The sequence below is a fragment of the Folsomia candida genome, unplaced genomic scaffold, assembly GCF_002217175.1.
Source record: "Folsomia candida strain VU population unplaced genomic scaffold, ASM221717v1 Fcan01_Sc021, whole genome shotgun sequence".
NCBI classification, from domain to species: Eukaryota; Metazoa; Arthropoda; class Collembola; order Entomobryomorpha; family Isotomidae; genus Folsomia; species Folsomia candida.
The window spans coordinates 319,951-343,473 of NW_019091213.1; the positions used below are offsets into that span (position 1 = coordinate 319,951).

Consider the following 23,523-nt stretch of genomic DNA (forward strand, 5'->3'; position numbering starts at 1 on the left):
TCGGGTGAAATAGGGAGTCCTGCGCTCTTCCTCCTGCCTACCCGCATCCTTAATACCCGCTTCCTTCCCTTCCTACCCGCACACACTCCCCGAACCCATTACACAATCTCCCTTCCCTCCTCTGCCCTTCTCCCACCTCGTCCACACAAATAGCACGGTGACTTCCTTAGTGCAGAGCATACTCCGAATGTCCCAAGTCGGGGAAAGTGTGGGCAAGGGGGAGAAAGGGGAAAGGAGGCAGCCTGAGACTCCGAGTGGGAAACAGGTGGCTTGGACCATAAACTCTGACCACAAGCCTTTCTTCTCGACCCTGGGACAGACACATGTGCTGAATTCTTAAAATCTGCTAACCTCTGGATTTTTGGATAACCGCGTCCATTACGTTATCGAGGTTCTCTTCAGAGTCGTCATATCCCATGATTTATTTAGTAGCTTTGCTTTAATGACGGACGACATAACACCTCAATGACAAAGGAAATGACTCTGTTTGCATACAAATTATTATGACACGATGATGTTGATGATTTCTCGCATGGGCACAAATTTACTAGCTTCGTCCCGTTAATTACTTACTCCATGTACGTACTTGCGTATGCAGAGGAGCTTTGGAGAGAGTGAGTCACAGCAATAGCACCATTACCATCCACGCTTTAATGACTGCTTAATTAGCATCGCCATAATAAGAGTAAGAATAATTATGCATGTACACATGTAGCTTGAAGAATGGATGAAAAAGTACATAAAATGCTCAGCCTCGTCATCGCACCTCTGACTCCAGCAGCAGCAAAAATTCTTAATCCCAATCTTCACCTCCTTCCCGGACGACATACATTCACATTCAAGGTCCCAAGTCATGTGCTGCGACTGCGACGATCTGCTCGAGTGCGCCTTGTGCGCAACTTGCTGCGCTCTTTGTTTCACGTGCTGTAAAGGTGAGCTCTCCAATCTCGAACCAATCTCGCATAATGATAACATTGATAACTGAGCCTACTACATGTCTCTTCACAGATGAGCGTCGTTCTCGACCACCCCCGCCACAAACCATTATCATTGAGCAGCCAATTATGCAAGGGGGTCCACCACAAGGACCGCCCTTCTACCAGCCTGGGCCACCCCCACCAGGGCCATACTTTCAACCACCCCCACCAGGCTATCCCCGCTACTAAAATGACACACCGCACGTTTGTACATACCTGCAACACCAATAATCTAATAAGATCCAGATCATCACTCTTCACTAAATATTCCTATTAACAATATCGTTTTATTCAATTTTAGAATTACAATCGTAAAACACCTGCTTCTTCTTTCATTTATAATTTTGATTTTTCACGAATACTTATTATTGATGAGCAACAGGTATCTAATTGAGGTAACAACCAGCCAGGAGTCACCCTCAATGTACAATATAATAAACGTCGTGGTAAAATATATTAAACGTTAACAACATCAACAATGTTTCACCCATTGCTCCATAAAAATTTGTGGCATCACAATATAATAAATTACTTTCAATACAAGTGCCTACGTACGTGTGTACCAAACCCAACAAACAATAATAAGTATTATAAAAAATATTATTGCTGCATGCTAAAATCATAAATAAAACCCATGTTTCTGTGTACACGAGATCCACACAAAAACACATACACCGAGATGCAAAATTTAGTACAACAATACAATCGATTATGTAATAAATAACTACTTAAAAATTTAAACCATAAAACAAGAATGTATCAAGACCACCGAAAAAGTCCATCTTTACATTCTAACATGCTACTGATCGTGTCCACATTATCCGACCTGCAAAACGCTTCCAGTACGCGTTTTGTTAGTCCACAATCGCTCAGATTCTGCAACTCGAACGCATTTGTTTGCACCTGTTGCGTGCTGTATCGCCTAGTAAAGCGATCACAAGAAACATTATCGGATAAGTGCCTTGACCTTTATTTAAATTGCTTTCAATTTATTCACTTACGAATTGAGGTTGAGATTAACCGTGGAGCTATGTGGCGTCAGCCTGATGCGAAAATTCTCAACGGTTTTCTTAAGAACTGGGCCCAACATGTGAATTACATGTGGTAAGATTGGTCCATTCATTTCGATGCTGTGGGAAATATTACCGGGAGAAGATGTTTTCGAGGTCGATAGTTTCATCTGAATCAGTCAATAAATGGTCAAGTGAATAAAGTTTTGAGCCCTATATAATGTACATTACGTGTCACATCATTAATATAATATTTAGCTCACTTTGAGTTTCTTTAGTGTCGCTCCATGGAAGGCAACTGGGGATAAAATAGTGGGTGGAAGGCCGGCGAATGCACCCGTGGAAGATACAAGTAAATTCTTCGAGTTAATGAGCAAATTGAAAAGTGCGAGCGTATTGGTTCCAACAATCACAACCAGGGAAGACTTGTTCTTCTCCTCAAAACTCGTCGTGGGAGAACTATAGGGATGAGGTAAACGTGTCATTATTTGAAGGAAAAATGAAACTAATCATAATTTCCTTATTAAATCCTAATTAAATCACTTAAATGACGTACGTTTTCGTAGTATGGGAAATGTTGACGTCCTGCGAGATGCCCATTTCGTCCAACCACTTATCTGGCTCTTCGTCACTCTCGTCAATATCTTTTACTTTTTTATCCGCGGCACGAACAACTTTTAGTGTTTTATTGTTGTTGGCCTCGGGTGACGCTTCGGACGGAGCACTGCATGGTGTCGTAAATTCAATACCTGGAAGAAAAATTAGCTGCCATTAAAGGTCCTTTTTGTGGGAGGGGAGGGGGCAACCTAGTATTCAGGAAATTCAAATTATTCATGCCGTCGTTCACACAGACCTTCATGACTGAAGGCGTCTCGCAATCCTTTGCTTGAAGGGGAGATATATGCCTGAAGATATTCCAATCCTTGCGTACCGGCCGCGCTGAACAAGCAAGTAAATTGGTTGGTGCAGACATAAAAGTAAGGACACTGTCGGGTACGGAGCAGTTGAAACGCTGAACGAAAAGAGTCGGTCCTGAGAGAAATTGAATTAATATGTAATAAAAAAATGGTAATAACGGTACTAAATTTTTAAATGACGTTAACCAACTGCGCAAAACCAAAACAAAAAGAAATTACCACTCCGTAAACATTGTGTCAAACACTTTCTGCTCCATGCGTATGCCTCCCAAGGGCGCAGAACTGCTCACAGGTGTCCCTGCTCCTCCTGTTGATGACGACGATATGAAAGAAAAGCTGCTCCCACCACTCGAACTGCTGCCCTGGTCACGAGGAAATAGGTCTACGCCCGGAAGGTTTGGATGTTGCCAGTAAAGACAGCACTGATGAAACTGTGCTCCTAGTGACGTGTCCAACTGAGAGGAGACGACGAGCGGGGAATCCCCACCCCCACTGCTGCTACTCGAGTCCTTAATGGATGGGTCGATGTCAATGCACCGTGCAAATGCCGACGTTCCCGAAGACTCCTCAGAACTCTTTAGTCCCGTCGTGGAGGAGTGGAAACCAAACGACTTGGAAGACAGAATTGTGAGCTTTGTCTTTAAGGACCAGTCTAAACAAATGAGTGACGACCATTCCGACTCTGGAGTGCACGAGTCGGCCTCGTCCGCGAAACGATCCTAGACACACAAAACATATCTCAATATCTTTAGAGCAGTTTTAAACTAATCCTGGATTCATTGGTGCTAGCTCCTCACCTTGAGATTAACCCTCTTCCTTGGCGCACCCCCAAACTGAAAAGAATGTGCCTTGTGTGAACGGGCGGATCCAATGAGTGGAGCTGGTGTGAGCTGTTGCCTCCTCTTCTGCTGTGGCAGCTGTTGTGGGGGTGTTTGGATAAGATCGAGGTAGGACGTTGCTTGAGAAGTGGGTGCAGGTGGGAGGGCGGCAAGTGACGAGAACCTGCTGATGGGGGAGTGGTTGGGCGTAGAGGAGGTTGATGGGCTGGAGGAGAGGGAGGAGGATGGAGGAGGGGATTGCGAGGATGAGAGGGAACCTGGTCGCTGTTGTTGTTTGGAGGCAGAGAAGAGGTCGAAGAGGGACAAGGAGTGTTCGTTAGAGGCAATGTCCTCTACCTGTGGCGGGGGTGCCGCGATGAAGGGGCGTTTCTTAGCACGAGTTGACTTGGGCGAGGGCGGAGCACCCCCACGAGAGCGCTTTTTAGGTAAGTCAGCGATCGAATTGCTGGAAATAAGTCAAAGTTATAGGATCGACCAGACCATTTGGCAGTATTATGTAATCCAATCACCTTGCTGAAATCCTGTCGACCAAGGCACGTTTCTTTCCCTTGAGGGTGATGACGACGGAGGGAGGTTCGAAGGAGGAGTAGTAGGATGGGTCCTTGTCCCCCATCTTCCTGACCCAGGGGGAAAATTACTACAAATACAGTAGGTACTACAAAGTGACAAAATGAGACAGGAAGGAACGAAAAGCCAACGGAACTTTATTTCGTGTTTATTAGTCCATCCAACCAACTTCTTGGTGGTGCTTTGATCCCGGTTTTCTCATCCGACCCCAAATATGAAGGATGGTCTCTCTGAAAAACTTTTGCATAAGCATCTTATCAGTTATCATATCATGCACCATTAGGGAAATTGAACTCGTTTTGCTTATCGTAATTAAAGTAAGTAGGTTGCGTTTTCTAGTTATATATTTCGGCCCTATTGAACCCAAAAGTTTTACTCCCCTCTCCACTCACTCACTCACGCTCCGGAAGAGGACATAAATAGAAACTGCTTCTATTTCTCATAGTTTTTGAAATTTTAGCGAGAAAAATGGGACCTTTTCCACTAATTTTTGTTCTCGTCTTAGCCATCACTTCTGCCACCTCTCAGGCTCGACAAAGTTCCACACCAGGTACGACGATCTGCATGCGTATTATCTCCAAAATCGACAGAACCACACACATTAATTAAGCTAACCAACTAATTTGTTGCATATTATTTACAGCAGTTACAAATCCATTCCTCGGTCCAGCCGATTTCCAACTCTCTCAATTCGCTGCCACCCATCCAAATGGAGATTCTCTCCGCACGACGGATGGTGCCGGAAATCCTCTCCCGTCCAACACGGCCAGCCTCGCCATCTCCAATCGAGGTCCACTCCTTTTCGACAACGTCCTGGCCAACAAACTCGCCTCCTTCCACAGAGAACGCATCCCCGAACGCATCGTCCACGCCAAAGGTCACGGGGCATTCGGACACTTTGTCGTGACTCACGATGTGTCAAGGTTCACAAAAGCCAAGGTGTTCAACAGGGTGGGGAAAATTACCCCTGTTCTGGTGAGCTGTATTTTTTTTTACCGTACTCTGCATACAGTTTCTGCACGATGAGCGACACAATAAGTCTCGGCGTTAATAAAACTAAAAAAATATACAGGTCCGCTTCTCTGGAACGGTGCGAGAGTCTGGAGGGGCGGAGACGTTGCCAGACCCACGTGGTTTTGCAATTCGCTTGTATACCGAGGACGGGAACTTGGACTTTCCAGGCCTGCAGATCGATGCTTTCACGCTTCGGGATCCCATGCTTTTCCCAGACCTTATTCGATCCATGAAGCGAAATCCGGAAACGCATCTTATCGACCAAACCCAGTTTCATGACTTTCTCTCCCTAAGACCAGAAGTCCTTCATAATTATGTCAAGTTCTTTGCGGACAGCGTTCGAGCCGGTGAGTAAAAAATTGAGTGCATTACTAACTTGCTGTTATGCATTTGTAGATATGTAACGTACCTACCAAAGTAATTATTAAAATTCCGGGGTGCACTAGGTTCCTCGAGGGGCATGAACGGGTCCGCAGTCAACGTGTACGAGTGCGTCAATGCTCAAGGACAGGTGACCTACTGTAAGTTCGTGTGGCATACTTGGCAGTCCATCCCACCCTTGACGGACTTTGATACGGTCTCCCTGGCCGGAGTGGAGCCTGACTTTTACACCAAGGAACTATACAACTCCATCGCGCAGGGCAACTTTCCCAAGTGGACATTTGGGTTGCAAGTGATGACCTATGACCAAGCCGAGTCCCTGTCCTTCAATCCATTCGATGTGACCAAAGTGTGGCGCCTGGACCAGTTCCCCTTCATCCCCATCGGAGTCTTCGTCCTCGACAAAAATCCCACCGACTACTTTACGCAAATTGAGCAAGCTGCATTCTGCCCTACCTTCGTTCCAGGAATTAGAACAAGTCCTGATCGTATCTTACAAGCCAGAGCATTTGCATACAAGGTATAGCCTTTTGAGATTTTGATTAACTAAATGGTAAATTAATTATTACACTGATGTGCATGTACGTATGCACATAGGACGCGCAACGCTACCGCCTCGGCCCTAATTTTGAGTTGATTGAAGTAAATCGTCCGCTGTCTCGAGCGGATGGGTACGAGAGAGATGGATCCATGCGGATTTCTGCCAAGGACAATGGCGACGGTGAGACTGCGACATAATAGTTTCCCAGCCTTCACTTGTCGAAGAAACCTTGATGAGCTGAATATTTCTGCAGGTGGTCCCGTCTACTTTCCCAACTCTTTCAAGGGGCCCAGGATTGACAGAGACATGGGGACCGAGGGCCCACATCCCATCAACGGCATCATGGCTCGAATCGACTCCCGCGACGAGGACAACTTTAGCCAACCTCGCGAGTACTTGGAGAAGGACGTCGGAACGGAGGAGAAAGTTCGAATTGCGACCAGAATTGCGACCGTCCTGGCTTCCGTCAGTGTTCCGGAGGTGCGACTGCGAGTCCTCACCAACTGCATTGCTCCTCTGGGGACAGAGTTCTACCAACTCGTTGCAGGGGCGTTGCAGACAATTTCTGCTGGTGGACCACCCAATTACAACCTTCCCATTAATCCACCAGCCTATTCCAACCTCCTACTAGAACAATAAGTAACACCAAATGTGACGTGCAGGGTGTGTTGTGATTAGTTTGTAATTTACTAGGACTTGTGCATATCGTTGAATCGAACGTTAACCATTTGTATGTAAGATAAGTACGCCAGCATGTTATGTTATTTGTTGAATTAATGTGCAAACGTAGTATTTATTACTTCTTCAGTTCTTCTGATAAGCTAATTTACGGATTAAATAAGTTATTGAACTATTCACTCTACATTTCCTCATATGTAATTATATGCGAAAAGTGTGGTATTTATATTCGGTAAGCGCACTGAGAAAGTGCACTTAAGTCTATTAAAAGTCTATTAAGAGTCTATTATTTGTAAGTTGCCAATTTTTGGTATGAGCGAAGTACATATAAAATCATGTATTTTGTCGTTAGATTGGTCTCATTTTTGATTTATTCAGTTTGATGTCATTCGCGTATGCAAGGATGGTAATTTGAGCGAGCTGCTCAACGTCACAAAATGCCGCTGAGGTAGCCCTTGATGCTGAAGTCGATCTCTTGAGACAGATTGGACAACCCCCCTGCAATCGAGGAGGTGGTGGAGGAGGAGGAGTGGTTCGTCGAGCCCTCCTTGGGGGTCAGCAGGAGGTCGTCCAGCTCCAGTTTGGGCGCAGAAGGGAGCGGTCCAGTCCAAATCCCCTGCTTTTTCTTACCATCCTCACTCCGAACATAGTGTAGTTGGTCATCGGGCCCAGTCGCGATGGTCAAAATGGTCGTGTGACTCCCTTCCGGGGTTGACGTCACCTACGAACGTGATTTGCATACGTATCATTATTAGCCAACCCGATGATGACAAATAATTTCAGCTGGTCCCTTACATTGGCGAACGAGTAGAGGACGGTGGACTTAAACTGCGTCATATTCGTCGAATTGGCTGGACTGGTGGTGACCACACCCACGCCAAAGGTGGTGCACACCATGAGGACGGAGACAATGGATGACGGGGAAATTATCACAGGCCACATTGTGATGCTGTGCTGGAGTGTTATTCGTGAAACTGTTTGAGACGATGAAGATGACCAACTGTCAGTAGGCTGAACTAGTCGTGACTAATCTCAGCATACCATTAATCACTGATGAGTGGGCAGCAAATAATGAGGAGACGAATTAAGCCAAGTAATGACCACGCACGCGAGATGCAAATGTCCTAATTAAATAATATGACACCCACTTGTAACTTACGTACGCAGTCTCATCTTAATCAACTATTAATAACAACAATGATTATTCTTGGATAAAAATATCAAAATGTTTGATTTGGGGTGGAGAAAGGGTTTGGATTACTGAGAGAAAATAAGTGGGAGGCACGCCAGGAGGACGATGACAAAGTAAGAGGCGTGGTGGCGGAGGGATCCTTGCGTTGTGGGGGTGTCTTCTGTTGGGCTTGTGGATGCCTGAGTGGGTGGCGTTGTAGGTCTAGACGTAGTCGTGGATTCAACGTCGGGGTCAGCCGTGGTCACGGGGTCAACAGTTGTTGGCTCTGGTTCGGGTGTAGGTTTGGCTGCTTCATGGCCCGGACCAACCCACGTGGTTTGATAGTTCATGGACCTTGAAGACACCAGATCCACTGTCCAGAAGGCTTCGTTCTCATTCAGTAACTGGGGCCAATCTGGATGCGGTCGCCTGCGCGAGTGGAACAGGTGAAAATATATTTGCGAAATTTACGGGGCACACGAAAGAATTCATTATTGCTAATAAATTACCCCTCTGTGGCAAAATCTGCCCAATATGACATCATTTGTGAGGACACGGCACTCTCAGCTTCACTGAACGGGAGGAACGTGAGGGCAAAGACGTAGATGAGATCATCAGTGTGTGCAACGCCGCCTGGGAATGGGGGCGGCACGTCGCCTGGGAAAAGTTGACCCCAGAAACTCACGTTGCCCATGAATTCGAAGGATGACCAGAAGGTGGGCGTGGCCGGGTTCCTCGCGTGAAGAAGAGCCGTCTTGTAGCAGTCTCCTTTGAAGAAGAAGACGGAAAAGATGTCCATGAGTCCTGGATACATGTCCTGGAAGCTCCCCGAGTGCCGCGCGTCCCCGAGATAGGTGCGAGCAATCGTTTCATGAATCCCAGCTGGACGATCGTGAACACCTGCAAGAGCCAAGCACATCCACGCCATACACGTCAGGTTAGCCGATCATTAGGGGAATCGTACGGAGGGAGACTTACCCAGCGCTGTCAGAATAGAGGGCACCAAACCATAGCGAAGGTACGTGACGTTGTTGTGGAGGTCATTGTCTCTGAGGAATCTGTTGTAAAAGACACCCATGGCATAGGACCCGTCGTGCTTCGTGGTGCTCATCATGAGCGGAACGGCAGCTTCTCGCCCCTCCTCAAAGACGACGGCAGGGTCCTCAGGAAGGAATTTGGGATGTGCCGTCATGTCGAAGGACTGGACGACGGGGGACACGACGTCAAAACCAAGTCGACCCTCTTTACGCTCAGCAATCTGAAAATGAACCATGAATCATGAAAATGTCATATTGCAACTATTGATGTCAAGTGGTCAATTGTCGTCACACGGTAATTCATCATCGTCAACCATCGTAAAGCAAGCCACAGGGTTCGTGACAAGTGACAATGACGCGACTTTCATGTCAGCCGAGACAAGTGACACAAATCTCTCATCGATATTATTTCAAGTGATTGAGTGAGTCGGACCGAGTATTAGCAAATGTATGCACATCTGGTGGGCACTCTGATCTTCTGCAAACATTATAATCTCTCCACTCGGGATGATCTCTCGCTCGCTCGCTAATTTGTTGCAGCTAGTCGTCACCATCAATCAGTGTCACTTCGTTCAAATGTCACAATCCTCGAGAAATTATCTGGAATCTATGATTTTTTAGGATTTTTATGTGTCAAAGGATCCACCCAGGGCATGTCACAATACTCGAGCATATGAATATTCAGTGGAGACGAGTATGATGAATGATACCATGTTATTTCATGATAAGGTCCCTAACTGTCCGTACCTGGTACTCGAACAAGATGTTGACGAGGCTTAGTGCCGGAGCGGTTCGCATGCATTGTCCAATCGCACTCAGATTTGGATTGGAAACCCCATCGTAACATCCCGCCCGCTGAGACACGTCCAAGGCCCCCTTGAGCACTTTGGCCGAGTCGGTGGTGGTGCCCCAGGAGTTGAGGGCAGAACCCGAGGCAGCGATGGCACGGTGGAAAAGACCCTGCGCCATCGGAGACACCATCAACTCCGTCACGCTCACGGCTCCTGCACTCTGAAATCATGGGGAGCAGACGAGTAGTCTCAAAAATGACCATTCCGAGATTCCTGTGAAATGTCATTCTCGTTTTGCTATGTGTTTTAATACCTGTCCCACAATCGTGATGGAGTTTGGGTCTCCGCCAAAGTATTTGATGTACTTGTTGGTCCACTGGAGTGCATTGACGACGTCGTACATCCCAGCATTGCCCGGAATGATTTCGTTCTGCAGGGAGAAGAAGCCTGGAAGAAGGAGAAGACGAAGAATTAACCGGAGGTGTTAGCCTACAGTTTTAGGTGGCTGCAATTAAAAATTACGTACCCAAGAGCCCCAGTCTGCAAAATATTAAGAAGAAAAATCGACAATTAGTTGCAGTGGAAATTTTCCAGAGATTTTCTCGAGTATGGTTATTTTTGTCTGCAGACTAGCAAGTGCATTCTTACCGATAATTGAAGTTCACATAGACTACGTCACGATTCATGATGCGAATTCCAGAGAAGGAGGATCCTTGCCCAACTGGTTGTCATTTAAAAATGATCAATCCCAATTTTTACATTATGCACATAGGCATAGGTTTATAAGTTAAGACGTACGTACCGGTGAATGCCCCTCCATGGATGAAGAAGAGGACGGGCCGAAGGTCCGCGTCGTTCCCCGTGTCCTTCTGCAATTTTTACGTGTCAGAAAGTGTCCAATGCAAAGTGAGCAACTTGCGTAATAATTCGAAGAATAGATTAAATTTCCCCTCACGAGTACCTGATGCGTGTGGACGGACAGAAAGAGACAGTCCTCCGTGAGCAGGACTTCTGGGAGGAGTGGTTGGTAGCAGGAGTTCGGGGTGAAGGTGGCGTTGTATATGTCTCCATTCCCGTGGTCCACCTCCAGCAGGGTTGACGGCTGTGCAGGAGACATTTTAGACAGAAAGATGACACACCCGTCCGACTGCACATCCTCATTTACATATTTAATTAAGCCCTCCTTACAGAGAATCGCTGTGGAACTGTGGCGTAAGGGATGCCTCTAAACTGCAGATAGGGTCGTCGTACTCCATTCTCCTCCATGGTCAGCCCTCCTCCGCCACGAATTCTCCCCAAAGGCCCAGCATCCACGATCTGAGGGTCGTCCTCCACCTGACACAGGGCCGCCCCACATAAGCAGGAGACCAGGAAAACCTGAATTGCGAGCATTTTTGAAAATAGGCGATTGCGAGATTGCGAGGGGGACACAAGTATTTGTGTGCAGGACGAGGTCTCGAGCTAAAGTGTGTTCTGTTCGGGGTGGGTGTGGGCACGACTACTACACTGCCGACGTGATCAAAGGAGGTGATGGAGGGGGGATTAAGCTGCACATTTGTTCTTATCATGTGCCCGATTATGACACAATGTCATGATCATATTGCTCTCTAACCCTGACAATGCAACAGCCACCAGCCTCATCAATCATGTGGATTGGATAAGCCGAGGATAATCTGGGATCACTCACTTGCTTTGTTCAATGCAAATCGACTAGTTCTTGCGTCATGGTTGGATTCCGAAATGGACTCTGGCTGGATAAGGAAGCCACATTTTTCCACCATGACTGCATATCGTTCTTCTCACATGTCTCAATCTGTCGTAACAACACAACACGGCGAGGCGCATGGGATGTTCATTACAGGCGAAATTGGATGGATGAGTCGGGAATTACTCGTGTCACATGCCATAAAGGAGCGACAACAATGGGCATTCTTTCTCCTTTATGCATTACTACATTCAACAAATTAATGAAAGTGTGAGCAACAAAGGCTTATTCACGAAAAGTTTGTAAATACGAGTCGGAATTATGGGTATGAAATGAAAGTGTTGGATTTGAGTAGATTTCGTGCTAATGCTTTGGCTCAACTTGTTACTTTTCTCGTCCAGATAGCAAAATATACATAACACATTCGATAAAAATACACTGAAACGATGGGGAAACGCTTGGTAATTGCGTCGTGGCCGATAATCAGAGTCCTCCTCCTGGTCTTTGTGCCTGGGATTAGCTCGGAACTCCGCTTCTGCCACAATGGGCCTCACCGCATCAAGGACACGGACTGTCCTGGGGGCTTTATTGCCAAGAGACCCATCAACCTCACCTGCGCCTTCTATGCAATCAGCGACTCTGTGCCCGAGGGATCCACGTAAGGCCTCTTTTCGAGTATGCTATTAGATGACCCCTGCTTTCTGTTGGTTATGAATGCAGGCCTCAGGTGATTGAGAGCTACTGCGACGCCCCCTCCGCCATTGATTTGACCGCGCAAGGAGGCGAAGTGGGGATCAAAATGGTATCAAACTTTTTATCGTATTTTCCTGTGCTCACTATCATTTACTTCCGCACGTGATGAGGATTCACTATTAAATATGTAGCTGCAAGAATTCAGCATCAACATTGTCGACCCCGCCGCAGCCCCATCACAACCAGGAAACTGTGGGTGCAAAAACTAATACCTCGACTATTTATTGACTGTGACGCTTTGTAACTGGTGGGGTACGCATTTTCACTTTGCAGTCACCCCCGAGGGAGTCTGCATGGACGAATGTTTGGCCCAATGGGTTGACCCCACGTTCGTAGCGGACGATCCCCACCTGGAAGACTACTTCCCACTCAACTCCACGAACCGAGGTGGAGGAAGCGCTGGCTCTGACCAAGGACTTTTTCGTCACCCTGCTCAACGAGGAGACCTTCGAGGAGGACGACCCCGAGGGAGGCGTGATCCAGCCCTACGACCCGCTCTGGAATGGCAACGGGACGGAGCCGCGCATCGTCCAGCTCCTCGCCCAGTCGATGCAGATCATGTGGGGGGCCTGCCACCCCTTCATCGAGGACTCCTTCCTCAGACAAATCCTCAAAGTCAGCATCCTTATGCGGGATAGACATCACAAGGCCTTGGTGGACATTGGGGTCCAAGAGTTAAGTTTTTATGACGTTCGTATCAAGTTACTAATTAAACTGCAGCCTTAATTGACTCAGAACAATGATTAATTAGTTAATTATGTATCATAAGGTGATGAGAACTTATCTGCATGATATTACCTAATTTATATAAATAGCTATTTATTACAGTTCAAAGTCATCTCGGCCATTCTGACCCAGTGTCAGGAGATGAAAAACGAGGAGTTCCGGCTGTATGACTTTTTCTTTATTTAAGTATTTATTGATGAGGTAAAAACTTCAAAATTAAGTTGCACACTTTTTTTCAACTTCCAAAGCATCGGCTCCGGTTGTGACTCGTTTCAAAAGGTGATACCTTAAAACCATCAAATTTCTATTCCTACAAACGAGTAAATTGTATTGCAGCTTTTGATCTCAGGTGGAGCGGATTGAGAACTTGCGAACTGGGAAAACGTTCCCTTATCGACCCTTAGCTCAGTCCTTCGTGTGGGGAAAGTATGGTTAGTCATCACCATTTAATTCAACTATCACACTTTCGCGTTATGCTTAATTTCATCGCTGGCTCGTTAAATTTGTGTTTCTAAATTTTATGCGCAGACCCGCTGCCTGAAGCCGCTTGGAGTGCTGTGGCCTTTGTGAATTCATACTGCTCCCCTTTCTTTGTCAGCAACTTTCCTCACTTCCACATGTACGTGATTGCGATGGAGGCTCTTTTTCCTCCCTACCCCGTCCAACGCCAATGGTAAGTCAGGCCTTCCGATGACCCAAACAATGGCTTTGCACTCTTTTCTGTACCAGGACCACGCCCACGAACATCAGCACCGCCATCTTCAATTCCGTCCTGGAGACGGCAGACGTCAAGATTGCCATGCGGAACTTGGATGCATGTGTGCTTGGAGGAAATCGAAATACCATTTTTCGACATCGTATCGAACGCCCTTTCACGCCCGAGTAGGTTAAAAATCTCGTTAATGAGGCGCATGCGCTCCTCGTTGTTGCTTTCGCTCAGTGAGTTCTTGTGTTTCATGTGGCCAGAGTGCTGTTGGCGACGCCGACGTACAGCACCCCACCGGAGACGGACATGGCGGGCTGGACCAAGAGTTTGGCAGCCTACTGGAGACAGTACGAGGCTCGAGGAGGGTTCCGAGGTGTGAGCAAGGACTGGGGATACTGCCTCCAAGACCCACAGGAACCAGAAGCCAAGCAGAGTACGGTGGACGACATTAGGACAAAAACCTGTGGTGGGGCGGAACCCAGTGACGGGAATCAACAATGACTCAGACTAACCCTCGTCTATCACAATGACCAAACGCCAAATATCGGGCAAAATGGACTACCGAAAAACATAGGTGTACTAGATTTGCATGAGAAATAAACATCAATTTTTTAAACTTTATATTTCAGCTGGCATATAAAATTGCTGGTGAGTCAAGAGTATGTAGCAGAGAAGATTATGTGTCGTCATACTCGCAATCAATTGTACTTGATTCTATTCGGATATGAGGTAAAAACATACAACAAAAGGATTCCGGAGTGAAACCCATTCTGACCAAATACATTCGGAATGTCACAAAGTTCGGCAAAAGGTTTCTCTTAAAAAAAGCTTAAGCGTCTGCTCTTTCTCACACTGATTGGGAATTTGCATGTCCACTACGCAAAAACTGTGAAAGAAGAAGTAATTAAACGATGCTGGAACCGGATTTATCATTTCAAAGTCTGCAAATTCATGGTGCAAAATTTCGCAGATAGTGCATAAAAATATGCAATGTTGATATGCGTAGTAACTCTGAGGAATTTATTATTAGTTCTCATCCTTTGCGTGCTCAAATCATACACCATCTTGTTGCGTGTTCGTTTCGTATGTTAAACAAAGTATTTAGTAAAGTGGAGTTAGACATAGAGACCTACATATTTTTTAAAGTATCACAAAATTTGTATCCAGTTCACTGTTACGACTGCTTTGAACTGCAGAGATCAAGGAGCGACAAGTTCATTTCCTGGCCCCACCCATTTGGCGTGATAATTGTTGTCTGCAAAGGCCACCTCGTCGAGGATCATGTATCCATGATTCGTGTCGTTCAAGCGGGGCCACTTTGTCTCACTTCCAGGCGTCGGATCACTTAGGGGGAACAGTGCACAAATTAAAACCTGGTTCACATGCAAAACGGCTGCCATGTCACTCACCCCGTCTCCGCAAAGTTGGCCCAGTAGGACAACATCCTCCTCGACACCTCCGCCTCGATGGGGGTGAACTCTGAGAAGGTGAGGGAGTACAAGTAGATGAGATCGTCCGTGTGCGTCACTCCTCCTGGAAAGGGCGGCACCTCACTCGGGAACAGACTGGCAAACAGACTCGCGTGCCCCTTGAAGTCGAAGCTGTACCAGAACGTTGGCGAGGAGGCGTTCTTCGAGTGGAGGAGCGCCGTCTGGTAACAATCCCCTTTGAAGAAGAAGACTGAAAAGATGTCAATCAGACCGGGGAACATTGTGGAGAAGTTCCCACTCTTCCTCGCCTCCTGCATGTACTGCAGGGAAATGGCGTCATGCACCGCCGTTGAAATATCATCCACGCCTGAAGGAACCATGTATTAGTATTAGTTTGTCTACATTCTAAGCAGCTCACCATCAGAATCTATATTGTAATTGCAAGTATTGTATTTACCCAGTGAGTCTAGAATCCTGGTCGTCAACTCGTTGCGAATAAAGTCCTCGTCCCCCTCGAGGCCGTTGTCCTTGAGGAATCTGTTGTAAAAGACACCCATCACGTAGCTCCCGTCATGCTTGGTGGATCCCATGAGGAGGGGGACTTGGGATTCTCGCCCCTGTTCAAAAACCTGGCGGGGATGTTCGGGCAAGAATTTGGTGTATGCGTTCATCGTGAAGGACTGGACGACGGGGGAGACGACTGCAAAGCCCAGCCTTCCCTGCTGCCTCTCGGACACTTGGAACTCGTACAAGGCGTTCACCAAGGTCATGGGCTCCACATTCCTCATGCAGAAGGCGATCAGGTCCAAGTTGGGGGCAGAATTATTGTCGTAACATCCAGCTATTTGTGCAACCTTGATGGCGTCCGGAATTGGGTCGGTCGTCGTGCCCCAGGCGTTGAGGGCAGAGCCAGAAGCTCCAATGGCACGGTGGAAAAGACCTTGCGCCATGGGAGACGCCATTAATTGCGTCACAGTCACGCTTCCTGCACTCTACGAAACAGGGGCAAAATGAGATCCTTGTAATTGTTTTAGCAAATTGCTTGCTTGTTTTGTGTTTGAATTGTCACCTGGCCTGCGATTGTGACCAGAGTGGGGTCTCCTCCAAACTGCTTAATGTACTTGTTCACCCTGACCACAAGTTTTGTTTAAGTAAGATTCGGAGCGAATTCAATTAAGCCAATGCCAAAATAATTGCAAGTTCGTAAATACCACTTGAGCGCATTGACGACATCGTACATTCCCGCATTGCCTGGAATGTTTTCGTTCTGCAAGGAAAAGAAGCCATTAAGGCCGAGACGGTAGTTGAAAGTGACGTAGACCACGTCCCGGTTCATCATCCTGAGTCCGGAGAAAGAGGCCCCGGATCCCACGGTGAAAGCGCCTCCGTGAACAAAGAACAGGACGGGACGCAGTTCCCTCTCGTTCCCAGTGAATTTCTGTAAAAGAAACAACAGTGACAACTTGAAGTGACCTCTTTTCCCATGCTCAGATTATGGTGGGAGAGTAGATTGGGTACTTTGTGGGTGTAAATGTTGATGGTGAGACAGTCCTCCGTCATCATGAAGGGGTACAGGATGGGCTGGAAGCAGGAAAGTCCGGCAGAAGTGGCGTTAAAGATGTCGCCTCCTTCCGTCAAAGGCTCTTCATAGAGTCGTGATGGCTGTTAAGTAAAAGGCAAAGCACGGATGAGTTTCACGTTGACAGGTCGAAAAAGGGGTGTAAGAAACTCACGAGAAACCGTTCTGGGATGGTGCCATAGGGGATGCCACGAAACTGAATGTACTCCCGAGTGACGCCAAACTCATGGGCGGTGACTGCCCGAGTGCCCCGAATTCTGCCCAGGACTCCGGCATCCACAATGACATCGTCCTCCTCCCCCTGCGCCTGACTCGCCCTGCTCAACAAACAGAGGAGACAAACCATGACCAGAAACCTGCCAAATAAACGATCCATGCTTGCTTGCTCTCGGAGAAGATGCTTTGATCTTGTGCCAACATCTCTCCACCTTCGCGACCCTTTTATTCTGCAACCCCCTAAAATTCCCCACCACTCCAGCTGCTTGACATTTACATGATTTGCATACTTGTCTCTATATTGGGCAAGAGCCGAGTTGCTACCAGCTCTTGTATGCAAAAAATAACGTTGTCCTTTCTAGTGGCGTCCTTCCCCAGCGATAGCAACCTCAGGTGGATGGGATGATAAGCACTTTACTTTTCCCATATTAGTCACTCTGTTAATTATTGGATCGTGAAAAAACAGGGCATCCGCCTAATAAACCTTTGTGAAATAAGATAATGGGACAATCGATGCGATGGGAGCTGTGATTTCATTTCTTCTCGAGTGGTCTATATTAATCGCATGCCTATGACATAAATTGCCTATATAATGATGCTCTCCCATCGAGTGGGTGACAGTTCGCATGTTGTAAATTTCCGTCTCCTAAACCCGTCCTGATCAGCATGCAAAGCGATAATTGCTGCAGACCGATGATTTGGTTTGACTCGAATTTTATGCAATAGAACCCACACACGAGTTTCTGCTCCTGGACAATGTCATGCATTTTTACGAGTTATTCAATAGTACAAAGGATGACAAAGTGGCAGTTTATTGCATATTTTATGCTGATGGTGCTGTGAGAAGTGCAAGTCGAAATTTCCCAATCATGTCACATGAAAACTTCAACACATGCACGGACTGACCTCCGTTCCAGGACTTTGATTTCGTGCAATCAGTCCGCCGCATTCTTTCGACGAGATAAGAACATGTCACTCGAGCAGCAGGAGCAAGATCCGTCTTCGTCGTCATCATGGGTGGAAGAGACGAGGAAGGGATGCATTCCGTCGTCTGCCGTGGCGAAGCAGAGGAATGAAATCCTGTACGAGGGTCACTTTTACGACGTCACGAACTGGATTGATCGCCACCCGGGAGGCAAGATTATCCAGTTTTACACGGCTCCAGGGGAAGATGCCACTCTGGCAGTGCAGCAGTTTCACAACCGCTCCCTCCCGAAGACCTTGGCCATTATGAGAGGACTTCCAAGGAGGAAGGCGACCCCAGAAGGTGAATGATTTTACAAGTAGTGAATTTCAACACACAACCGGCTTGATGCACGTATAGCATGTTAGTTATATGATAAGCTGTCTCATGTTGCCTCCAGTATCTGATATGTACTGCTGTGGTCTTAGACCTCGCGAACCATGGTGCAGCCACCCAGCATTCGCGCCACAAAGCATTGAGTGATGACTTTGCCCGTCTGGAAAGTGAGCTGAGAGAGGAGGGGTTTTTTCTGCCCAGTTGGAGCCACACCCTCTTCCGCCTCCTGGAACTGATTGCTCTCCAAGTGACGGCCATCTGCTGTTTGACCTCCGCGTCGGCCTGGCTTCAAGTGGGGGGCATCCTCCTCTCGGCCCTCTATGCGGGAAGGTGTGGCTGGTGGATGCATGAAGGAGGACATCATTCCATCACGGGTCGCCCACGGCTGGACCGGTTCATCCAATCAATGGTTTATGGTATAAATGGTGGATATAAATGTGCTGAAGTCTAAGCATTCTGAAGTGTATGGTAATTGCAAGGTCTTGGCGACGGGATGTCAGCACGATGGTGGTCATCGCAGCACAATCGTCACCACGCCATGCCCCAACGTCTCCATGCAGACGTGGACTTGGAGACACTGCCCCTACTCGCCTTCAACAAAAAGGTGATGGAGGATCGACCCACTTCCAACTTCTTTCTCCGCCACCAGTCCAAACTCTTTGTTCTTGTGGACACGTTTCTGGTGGCCATCTTTTGGAAGGTGTACCTCCATCCACGTTACGCCTGGAGGAAAGGGGCCTTCTCCGACCTCTTCTTCATGTCGGTTCACTATTGTCTCATTCTCCCATTCGGGCTGGTCAACTATGTCGTCGCCGTCTGGCTGACGTCAAACTACATCTTTATCAATTTTGCTCTGAGCCACACCCACATGGAAGTCAGCACTCAAAGTCTCCACTGGGTCGAGTATAGTCTTGCCCACACGACTGATATCGAGCCCAATTGGTTCGTGGACTGGTGGATGGGGATGCTTAACTATCAAGTGAGTTACATCTGTACATGTACATACATGGCCAAGTCAATTACAATTATCTAATTATGCATAGGAAATTGGTAATGTCATTTGTACATAGATTGAACACCACCTTTTTCCAACTATGCCTCAATTCCGACACGCACAAGTGCGACCCAGGGTTGAAGTGTTGGCGAGAAAGCACGGTCTTCCCTTTCACTCCATGTCATACTGGGCGGCGATGAGAAAGACTTTTTCCAATTTAGAAAAAGTGTCGCAACAGCTCAAGGCGGCGGAGGAGGAGGAAGGAGAAGAGTGACCAAACATCCACCAATATTGGTTTGGTGGACAATCAAAAGAAAGCAGATCTGGTCGTGAAGACATGAATATTCTAATAATCTGATCTGTACAAATACACAAATTATATAGTCACCACACAATAAACAATTTATTATCTCAGGCCTAACTATTTTGAATTATTATAACCACATAAATTATATTCTTATAAAATAAAGTGAGCTGGACTGACTACGAAATAACAGAGGACCACCTGACCACCACCCTCTTCCTCTTGCTACCAAGAAGCCTCAGGCTGGTCGCGGTCGGTGAACTCGTGGAATTTGCGGTAACCTTTCTTGTGTGTCCAATCCTTGCGACCTTCTTGCCAACCACGGGGAGGAGCCTTATCGTAGTCATATTTCAGCCCAGGATTAACCCCCCACAACTCGTTAATTCTACAATAACCAGTGACCAAGTCAGATATTATAATGATAATTTATAATGATAATTGATGTATGCGTCTTCTTACCGTTTAACGTCATCTCTATACTGGGTTCGATAACACTTCTTGCCCGTGACTGGATCAACCATATCGCCAAATGGGTAGACGATGCGCTTAATTTGGTGCGTAATATCTCGGGTGAGGCGTTGTGGAAGTTCCTCGACAAGCACGATATCTCCCTCTTTGCATTTCCCAGTCGTGTCGTGAGCATAGTAAGAAATCCATTTTGTAAAGTACTGTAAATTTAAAGAATACAATCCAATTAGACAAGTAAAAGCTTGTTGGTTGATGAAGAAGACCAAGAAAGACCACACCCACCATTTTGAGCCACCCATCAAAGTCCATAGTTTGGACGTTGACACGGTGTGCGGAGGGGATTTCGCAGGGGTAGCAGGAGGCAAGGAAGAGTCGCTGAGTGGTGGCCTTGTTCAACGTCTGCAACACGGCCTGACTCCCCATCCTGCTCGGCAACGAGCTCATATTATTACCTTCACTCCAAGGAACAACAACCAAATTAGTAAATTAGAAAATGATAACCCGGTGGTCTTTTATTTCCATCAGCTCAGCAGCAGCAGTGGTCCTCCCGCGTCGTCTCAATTTGCCCAGCTGCACAGCGACTGGCATGGCAACAAAGGCATGACAAATGATGACAACTGACAAGAAGCGTTCCTCCTGCTGATCAAGCCAACTTTTCCGACATCACTTATCCAACCCAGAAATGAGTGAATCAGAATCACGCCCACCTTCTTCAGGTCCTCGAGAAGGTCATCATGGTAGCACAACAGGTAACAATTCAACTCCATGCAAAGTTTCATCCACCCTAAAAGAATGGGAATTTCCGCAGGTGCCAAAGACGTAGAGCGACCTTCACTGATTATGGAGTCACCCCAAGATAACGTCGTGCTGGGCTGGGTCAAGTTGACGGATCTGCCTCCTTTGCCGCGGATCGAGAAGGCTCAACCGATCGCCTCCACGCACCGCTACCACGGTCCGCTCAGTGGTCTCAAGCTGAGGTAGATTAATCCAAGTCTCTTTAGTTTTTAGATTAACAAATTGAAATCTGACATAATACAGCAGGATTTAAATTGTGAAATAGGGTCCGCCTGTTGGAGTACCCGTCCCTCTCCTCCGTAACAATAGACCGGAAAGACAAAAACAAGGAGCGCCTCCTCTCCATCGTTCAGGATCGCATCTTCTCATGGCAAGAAAAGGTGGATGGGTGAGCGTAAATACAAATTAAGGTAACAAATCACCATTATTTTTAGCGACTGAGAGAATATTACTAATTTAGGTCCGTCGGAGATACTCCTCGGCTCTACTCCTACGTTGACACAGACATATTTGTGGCAAGACAAGTGAGCGTACTATTTATGATGATGATGCGTTAGAAATTAATTGCAACTTTGAATTGGACCGTGCAGGGAGCGAGAGGGGCTGTTGAGACGCGCAGGAAGGAGGTCCCAGCTCCACAAGGGCAGGCGGAAGATGAAGAGTGGGAGGACGCAGACGCAACCAGTAATGAAGATTCCACCGTCAAGGCCCCCACCACCACCACTTCAAGTGAGGGGATTAGTGACCCCGCAAAGAAGGTCAGTACCACCAAGCAAAAGACGAAAACAGAGCAAGAAACAGAGTTGAAGGAGGAGCAACGGCTGATGAAAGTGATAAAGAGACGCCAAGAAGTGGAACAACGTCATGCCGCCGTGGATGATTTTATTCGCCAAGAAGACGCATCTGTGGTGGAGATGATGGGGAAGCACTTGCGAGGAAAGCGACCTAAAGCGTCCCTGTCATCGTCCATCCTCCCCACCACAAGTCCCTCAAAGTCCAGGTAGACCACGTCATCAATGATCGCATATGGTTTATCCTCCGCATCGGTTTTCCAATCATAACACACACACACTTTTATTTAATTATTGAATTGTTAAAGGGGTCAACCCATCCTTGGGGACATTGCTGATGGGACAAGAGCCACGGATGGCAAACGTGTTCCATCCTTCACACGCCGGACTCGAGCAGTCGAGGAAAGGTTGCGACACCGGGGACAAATCTCGCTCCAGTCGCAGGCCATGATTATTGTGGCAACCATTCCCCACTCCAAAAAGTTTGGTCAATTACTTATTCCTTAGCCTAACTAATCTGGCCATGATTCACATTTAAATATGCTTTCCATGAAGACGGGTCATAGTTTGTCGACTGAAGGCGCTTCCTACCGCCGGCGTGATAACTGTCAAAGCTCCATTTGGATTTCGTGTCATCCATGCCTCCCGAACCCACGTGTACCGCCTCAGCTGGGAGCTACACCTTCCACCCCAGAAACAAGCTTCCCCTCAACTAGGACGACCTGTTCTGTCCTCAACTATTAAAAACAGTAATACCAGAGGCGTCTCATTCGAGGTTAGCCTTGACTTTATTTATTGTTTTATTACGACATCTATTCCACCCTACTTTAGAGCGTTGACCATAACCAGCTCCGCGTGTGGCTGATGGGTGAGATCGTTTCCGCTCGTGGCTTTGACAGCGAGCCGCTCTGCGTCCACTATCTCCTCGAAACACCCACCGGATGGACCACCACGACCCAAAATTCATCCTCGAGTATTCACACCGAGCTTGGGACAGGGACGACCCAGAGCAGCTACACGACGGTGGATGGGGTTGCCCACTTTTCCCACCAGTTTTCCACCCTCCTCTCCTTCTCGCTGGACACGCTTCACCACACGCTCCAAAGTCCCGTCCTCCTCCTCATGGTCGTGTCCCTGAAGGACAGTGGTCGCGTCCGCTACGAGGGATACGGATACGCCAACCTGCCCTCCACCCCTGGATCCCACACCCTCCGCGTCCTCACCTGGAAGCCAAGACATCGTTCCATCGTCGAATGGATGCAAGACTTGTTTCTCGATGCCACACCCTCTCTCCAGGACATTAAAGCTGTCCACATCCCCCCACAGGTATCTAGCCAACCTCTCCATTTGTTGCAAATTTAGCATCGGTTTTGACTCTCTCTCGAGGAGGCATCCATTTTTTTACCTTATCAACAAATTCCTCTTGCCTTGTTGTCTTCACCACAAGCACATTTTTTAAATTAGTTCGAATTCCATTATTTCAGAAAAGTAGTAATCAACGCCTAGTGGGGAACAGACTTGGGTTGCAGACTGACCCGAGTGGTGAGGTCACGGTTCGCCTGCACCTCGCTCACCACGCCCCCTCCTCAGTGCGCGATCAGGCCTCCAAGTTGGACCTTTTGGAGAAGATGAGTTCCGCCACGATTCTCAAAAGCGTGCAAAAAGTTATCGATGCCTTCAACCGGGCCAGAACCAAGACGCTTCTCCTCAAACGTGGAACGAATAGTGGTCGTGCGGGAGTGACGGCGTAGTCTGCCCAGTCGTGATTGACGGAAATTTTATTCGTAAATGTACACACATGTCGTATTTTGTGTATTTGTTACGCATTATTAC

The 23,523-nt window shown here is 47.3% G+C and overlaps 10 protein-coding genes across 15 annotated transcripts; 5 read left to right on the top strand and 5 right to left on the bottom strand.

The window, feature by feature from the left end:
* The first annotated feature begins 318 nt into the window (after nucleotides 1-318).
* Nucleotides 319-1,553, top strand: LOC110858516 (submaxillary gland androgen-regulated protein 3B). Of its 2 annotated transcripts, XR_004836813.1 has the most exons (3): nucleotides 319-614; nucleotides 716-932; nucleotides 1,009-1,520. XR_004836813.1 is itself a non-coding variant. In XM_022107332.2 (2 exons), exons 1-2 carry the CDS (start codon nucleotides 854-856, stop codon nucleotides 1,164-1,166), a joined length of 237 nt encoding a protein of 78 aa, XP_021963024.1. In that variant the 5' UTR covers nucleotides 719-853; the 3' UTR covers nucleotides 1,167-1,553. The 2 variants fall into 2 exon arrangements, 1 of the variants encoding a protein (XP_021963024.1); XM_022107332.2 differs by lacking the exon at nucleotides 319-614 and having other exon boundaries at nucleotides 719-932; nucleotides 1,009-1,553.
* On the bottom strand, nucleotides 1,243-4,498 carry LOC110858515 (protein downstream neighbor of Son). The gene is made up of 8 exons (XM_022107331.2): nucleotides 4,253-4,498; nucleotides 3,702-4,188; nucleotides 3,124-3,623; nucleotides 2,841-3,019; nucleotides 2,544-2,736; nucleotides 2,251-2,446; nucleotides 1,979-2,157; nucleotides 1,243-1,899 (listed from the first exon to the last, which is right to left on the bottom strand). Exons 1-8 carry the CDS (start codon nucleotides 4,354-4,356, stop codon nucleotides 1,737-1,739), a joined length of 2,001 nt encoding a protein of 666 aa, XP_021963023.1. The 5' UTR covers nucleotides 4,357-4,498; the 3' UTR covers nucleotides 1,243-1,736.
* Nucleotides 4,499-4,593: 95 nt separating this feature from the next.
* On the top strand, nucleotides 4,594-7,210 carry LOC110858331 (peroxisomal catalase 1). 2 transcript variants are annotated; one of them, XM_035858804.1, is made up of 6 exons: nucleotides 4,594-4,860; nucleotides 4,957-5,285; nucleotides 5,383-5,671; nucleotides 5,771-6,225; nucleotides 6,303-6,426; nucleotides 6,500-7,210. In XM_035858804.1, the coding sequence occupies exons 1-6, from the start codon at nucleotides 4,779-4,781 to the stop codon at nucleotides 6,883-6,885; spliced, it is 1,665 nt and encodes a 554-aa protein (XP_035714697.1). In that variant the 5' UTR covers nucleotides 4,594-4,778; the 3' UTR covers nucleotides 6,886-7,210. The 2 variants fall into 2 exon arrangements, with proteins under 2 accessions (XP_035714697.1, XP_021962753.1); XM_022107061.2 differs by having other exon boundaries at nucleotides 4,608-4,860; nucleotides 4,954-5,285.
* LOC110858332 lies at nucleotides 7,039-8,035 on the bottom strand. Its single transcript, XM_022107062.2, has 2 exons — nucleotides 7,720-8,035; nucleotides 7,039-7,645 (listed from the first exon to the last, which is right to left on the bottom strand). The coding sequence occupies exons 1-2, from the start codon at nucleotides 7,864-7,866 to the stop codon at nucleotides 7,355-7,357; spliced, it is 438 nt and encodes a 145-aa protein (XP_021962754.1). The 5' UTR covers nucleotides 7,867-8,035; the 3' UTR covers nucleotides 7,039-7,354.
* A 40-nt stretch (nucleotides 8,036-8,075) lies between these two features.
* Nucleotides 8,076-11,419, bottom strand: LOC110858330 (carboxylesterase 4A). The gene is made up of 10 exons (XM_022107060.2): nucleotides 11,112-11,419; nucleotides 10,885-11,025; nucleotides 10,726-10,792; nucleotides 10,572-10,644; nucleotides 10,450-10,463; nucleotides 10,237-10,370; nucleotides 9,880-10,143; nucleotides 9,074-9,353; nucleotides 8,605-8,995; nucleotides 8,076-8,524 (listed from the first exon to the last, which is right to left on the bottom strand). Exons 1-10 carry the CDS (start codon nucleotides 11,313-11,315, stop codon nucleotides 8,182-8,184), a joined length of 1,911 nt encoding a protein of 636 aa, XP_021962752.1. The 5' UTR covers nucleotides 11,316-11,419; the 3' UTR covers nucleotides 8,076-8,181.
* A 619-nt stretch (nucleotides 11,420-12,038) lies between these two features.
* Nucleotides 12,039-14,434, top strand: LOC110858534. Of its 2 annotated transcripts, XM_035858686.1 has the most exons (10): nucleotides 12,039-12,286; nucleotides 12,349-12,430; nucleotides 12,513-12,573; nucleotides 12,655-13,056; nucleotides 13,210-13,271; nucleotides 13,356-13,386; nucleotides 13,457-13,538; nucleotides 13,636-13,780; nucleotides 13,837-13,989; nucleotides 14,074-14,434. In XM_035858686.1, the coding sequence occupies exons 4-10, from the start codon at nucleotides 12,931-12,933 to the stop codon at nucleotides 14,312-14,314; spliced, it is 840 nt and encodes a 279-aa protein (XP_035714579.1). In that variant the 5' UTR covers nucleotides 12,039-12,286; nucleotides 12,349-12,430; nucleotides 12,513-12,573; nucleotides 12,655-12,930; the 3' UTR covers nucleotides 14,315-14,434. The 2 variants fall into 2 exon arrangements, 1 of the variants encoding a protein (XP_035714579.1); XR_004836785.1 differs by lacking the exons at nucleotides 13,837-13,989; nucleotides 14,074-14,434 and having other exon boundaries at nucleotides 12,655-13,386; nucleotides 13,444-13,538; nucleotides 13,636-13,650.
* A 378-nt stretch (nucleotides 14,435-14,812) lies between these two features.
* Nucleotides 14,813-17,227, bottom strand: LOC110858300 (carboxylesterase 4A). The gene is made up of 7 exons (XM_022106999.2): nucleotides 16,977-17,227; nucleotides 16,762-16,905; nucleotides 16,455-16,681; nucleotides 16,313-16,373; nucleotides 15,701-16,235; nucleotides 15,223-15,610; nucleotides 14,813-15,157 (listed from the first exon to the last, which is right to left on the bottom strand). The coding sequence occupies exons 1-7, from the start codon at nucleotides 17,196-17,198 to the stop codon at nucleotides 15,013-15,015; spliced, it is 1,722 nt and encodes a 573-aa protein (XP_021962691.1). The 5' UTR covers nucleotides 17,199-17,227; the 3' UTR covers nucleotides 14,813-15,012.
* Nucleotides 17,228-17,914: 687 nt separating this feature from the next.
* On the top strand, nucleotides 17,915-19,746 carry LOC110858535 (acyl-lipid (8-3)-desaturase). Of its 2 annotated transcripts, none has more exons than XM_022107350.2 (4): nucleotides 17,915-18,305; nucleotides 18,431-18,754; nucleotides 18,818-19,317; nucleotides 19,409-19,746. In XM_022107350.2, the coding sequence occupies exons 1-4, from the start codon at nucleotides 17,915-17,917 to the stop codon at nucleotides 19,604-19,606; spliced, it is 1,413 nt and encodes a 470-aa protein (XP_021963042.2). In that variant the 3' UTR covers nucleotides 19,607-19,746. The 2 variants fall into 2 exon arrangements, with proteins under 2 accessions (XP_021963042.2, XP_035714578.1); XM_035858685.1 differs by having other exon boundaries at nucleotides 19,382-19,518.
* LOC110858485 lies at nucleotides 19,710-20,661 on the bottom strand. Its single transcript, XM_022107289.2, has 3 exons — nucleotides 20,387-20,661; nucleotides 20,096-20,304; nucleotides 19,710-20,021 (listed from the first exon to the last, which is right to left on the bottom strand). The coding sequence occupies exons 1-3, from the start codon at nucleotides 20,546-20,548 to the stop codon at nucleotides 19,862-19,864; spliced, it is 531 nt and encodes a 176-aa protein (XP_021962981.1). The 5' UTR covers nucleotides 20,549-20,661; the 3' UTR covers nucleotides 19,710-19,861.
* LOC118438428 (Meckel syndrome type 1 protein homolog) lies at nucleotides 20,659-23,473 on the top strand. 2 transcript variants are annotated; one of them, XM_035858682.1, is made up of 9 exons: nucleotides 20,659-20,853; nucleotides 20,913-21,081; nucleotides 21,165-21,287; nucleotides 21,360-21,423; nucleotides 21,490-21,899; nucleotides 21,999-22,172; nucleotides 22,246-22,465; nucleotides 22,522-23,016; nucleotides 23,175-23,473. In XM_035858682.1, exons 1-9 carry the CDS (start codon nucleotides 20,787-20,789, stop codon nucleotides 23,439-23,441), a joined length of 1,989 nt encoding a protein of 662 aa, XP_035714575.1. In that variant the 5' UTR covers nucleotides 20,659-20,786; the 3' UTR covers nucleotides 23,442-23,473. The 2 variants fall into 2 exon arrangements, with proteins under 2 accessions (XP_035714575.1, XP_035714576.1); XM_035858683.1 differs by having other exon boundaries at nucleotides 22,540-23,016.
* Nucleotides 23,474-23,523: the final 50 nt, after the last annotated feature.

Bases quoted from the DNA above. Each gene is read 5' to 3' on its own strand.
- LOC110858516 (XM_022107332.2), top strand. From the start codon at position 854: ATGTGCTGCGACTGCGACGATCTGCTCGAGTGCGCCTTGTGCGCAACT. The intron at 933-1,008 runs GTGAGCTCTCCA...GTCTCTTCACAG, and splicing joins TTGTTTCACGTGCTGTAAAG to ATGAGCGTCGTTCTCGACCA.
- LOC110858515 (XM_022107331.2), bottom strand. From the start codon at position 4,356: ATGGGGGACAAGGACCCATCCTACTACTCCTCCTTCGAACCTCCCTCC. The intron at 4,189-4,252 runs GTGATTGGATTA...ACTTATTTCCAG, and splicing joins GTCGACAGGATTTCAGCAAG to CAATTCGATCGCTGACTTAC. The intron at 2,158-2,250 runs GTGAGCTAAATA...TGACTGATTCAG, and splicing joins CGACACTAAAGAAACTCAAA to ATGAAACTATCGACCTCGAA.
- LOC110858331 (XM_022107061.2), top strand. From the start codon at position 4,779: ATGGGACCTTTTCCACTAATTTTTGTTCTCGTCTTAGCCATCACTTCT. The intron at 5,286-5,382 runs GTGAGCTGTATT...AAAAATATACAG, and splicing joins GGAAAATTACCCCTGTTCTG to GTCCGCTTCTCTGGAACGGT. The intron at 6,427-6,499 runs GTGAGACTGCGA...ATATTTCTGCAG, and splicing joins TGCCAAGGACAATGGCGACG to GTGGTCCCGTCTACTTTCCC.
- LOC110858332 (XM_022107062.2), bottom strand. From the start codon at position 7,866: ATGTGGCCTGTGATAATTTCCCCGTCATCCATTGTCTCCGTCCTCATG. The intron at 7,646-7,719 runs GTAAGGGACCAG...TCACGTTCGTAG, and splicing joins TCCTCTACTCGTTCGCCAAT to GTGACGTCAACCCCGGAAGG.
- LOC110858330 (XM_022107060.2), bottom strand. From the start codon at position 11,315: ATGCTCGCAATTCAGGTTTTCCTGGTCTCCTGCTTATGTGGGGCGGCC. The intron at 11,026-11,111 runs GTAAGGAGGGCT...TCTCCTGCACAG, and splicing joins CAGTTCCACAGCGATTCTCT to CCGTCAACCCTGCTGGAGGT. The intron at 8,996-9,073 runs GTAAGTCTCCCT...TGGCTCTTGCAG, and splicing joins CTCTATTCTGACAGCGCTGG to GTGTTCACGATCGTCCAGCT.
- LOC110858534 (XM_035858686.1), top strand. From the start codon at position 12,931: ATGCAGATCATGTGGGGGGCCTGCCACCCCTTCATCGAGGACTCCTTC. The intron at 13,057-13,209 runs TTAAGTTTTTAT...TATTTATTACAG, and splicing joins TGGACATTGGGGTCCAAGAG to TTCAAAGTCATCTCGGCCAT. The intron at 13,781-13,836 runs GTAAGTCAGGCC...TTTCTGTACCAG, and splicing joins TACCCCGTCCAACGCCAATG to GACCACGCCCACGAACATCA.
- LOC110858300 (XM_022106999.2), bottom strand. From the start codon at position 17,198: ATGGATCGTTTATTTGGCAGGTTTCTGGTCATGGTTTGTCTCCTCTGT. The intron at 16,682-16,761 runs GTACCCAATCTA...TTTCTTTTACAG, and splicing joins TCAACATTTACACCCACAAA to AAATTCACTGGGAACGAGAG. The intron at 15,158-15,222 runs GTGAGTGACATG...GTTCCCCCTAAG, and splicing joins GCCAACTTTGCGGAGACGGG to TGATCCGACGCCTGGAAGTG.
- LOC110858535 (XM_022107350.2), top strand. From the start codon at position 17,915: ATGAAAACTTCAACACATGCACGGACTGACCTCCGTTCCAGGACTTTG. The intron at 18,306-18,430 runs GTGAATGATTTT...CTGTGGTCTTAG, and splicing joins GAGGAAGGCGACCCCAGAAG to ACCTCGCGAACCATGGTGCA. The intron at 19,318-19,408 runs GTGAGTTACATC...ATTTGTACATAG, and splicing joins TGGGGATGCTTAACTATCAA to ATTGAACACCACCTTTTTCC.
- LOC110858485 (XM_022107289.2), bottom strand. From the start codon at position 20,548: ATGAGCTCGTTGCCGAGCAGGATGGGGAGTCAGGCCGTGTTGCAGACG. The intron at 20,305-20,386 runs GTGGGTGTGGTC...TTAAATTTACAG, and splicing joins TTGATGGGTGGCTCAAAATG to TACTTTACAAAATGGATTTC. The intron at 20,022-20,095 runs GTAAGAAGACGC...TGGTTATTGTAG, and splicing joins TATAGAGATGACGTTAAACG to AATTAACGAGTTGTGGGGGG.
- LOC118438428 (XM_035858682.1), top strand. From the start codon at position 20,787: ATGAGTGAATCAGAATCACGCCCACCTTCTTCAGGTCCTCGAGAAGGT. The intron at 21,288-21,359 runs GTGAGCGTAAAT...TTACTAATTTAG, and splicing joins TGGCAAGAAAAGGTGGATGG to GTCCGTCGGAGATACTCCTC. The intron at 22,173-22,245 runs GTTTGGTCAATT...CTTTCCATGAAG, and splicing joins ACCATTCCCCACTCCAAAAA to ACGGGTCATAGTTTGTCGAC.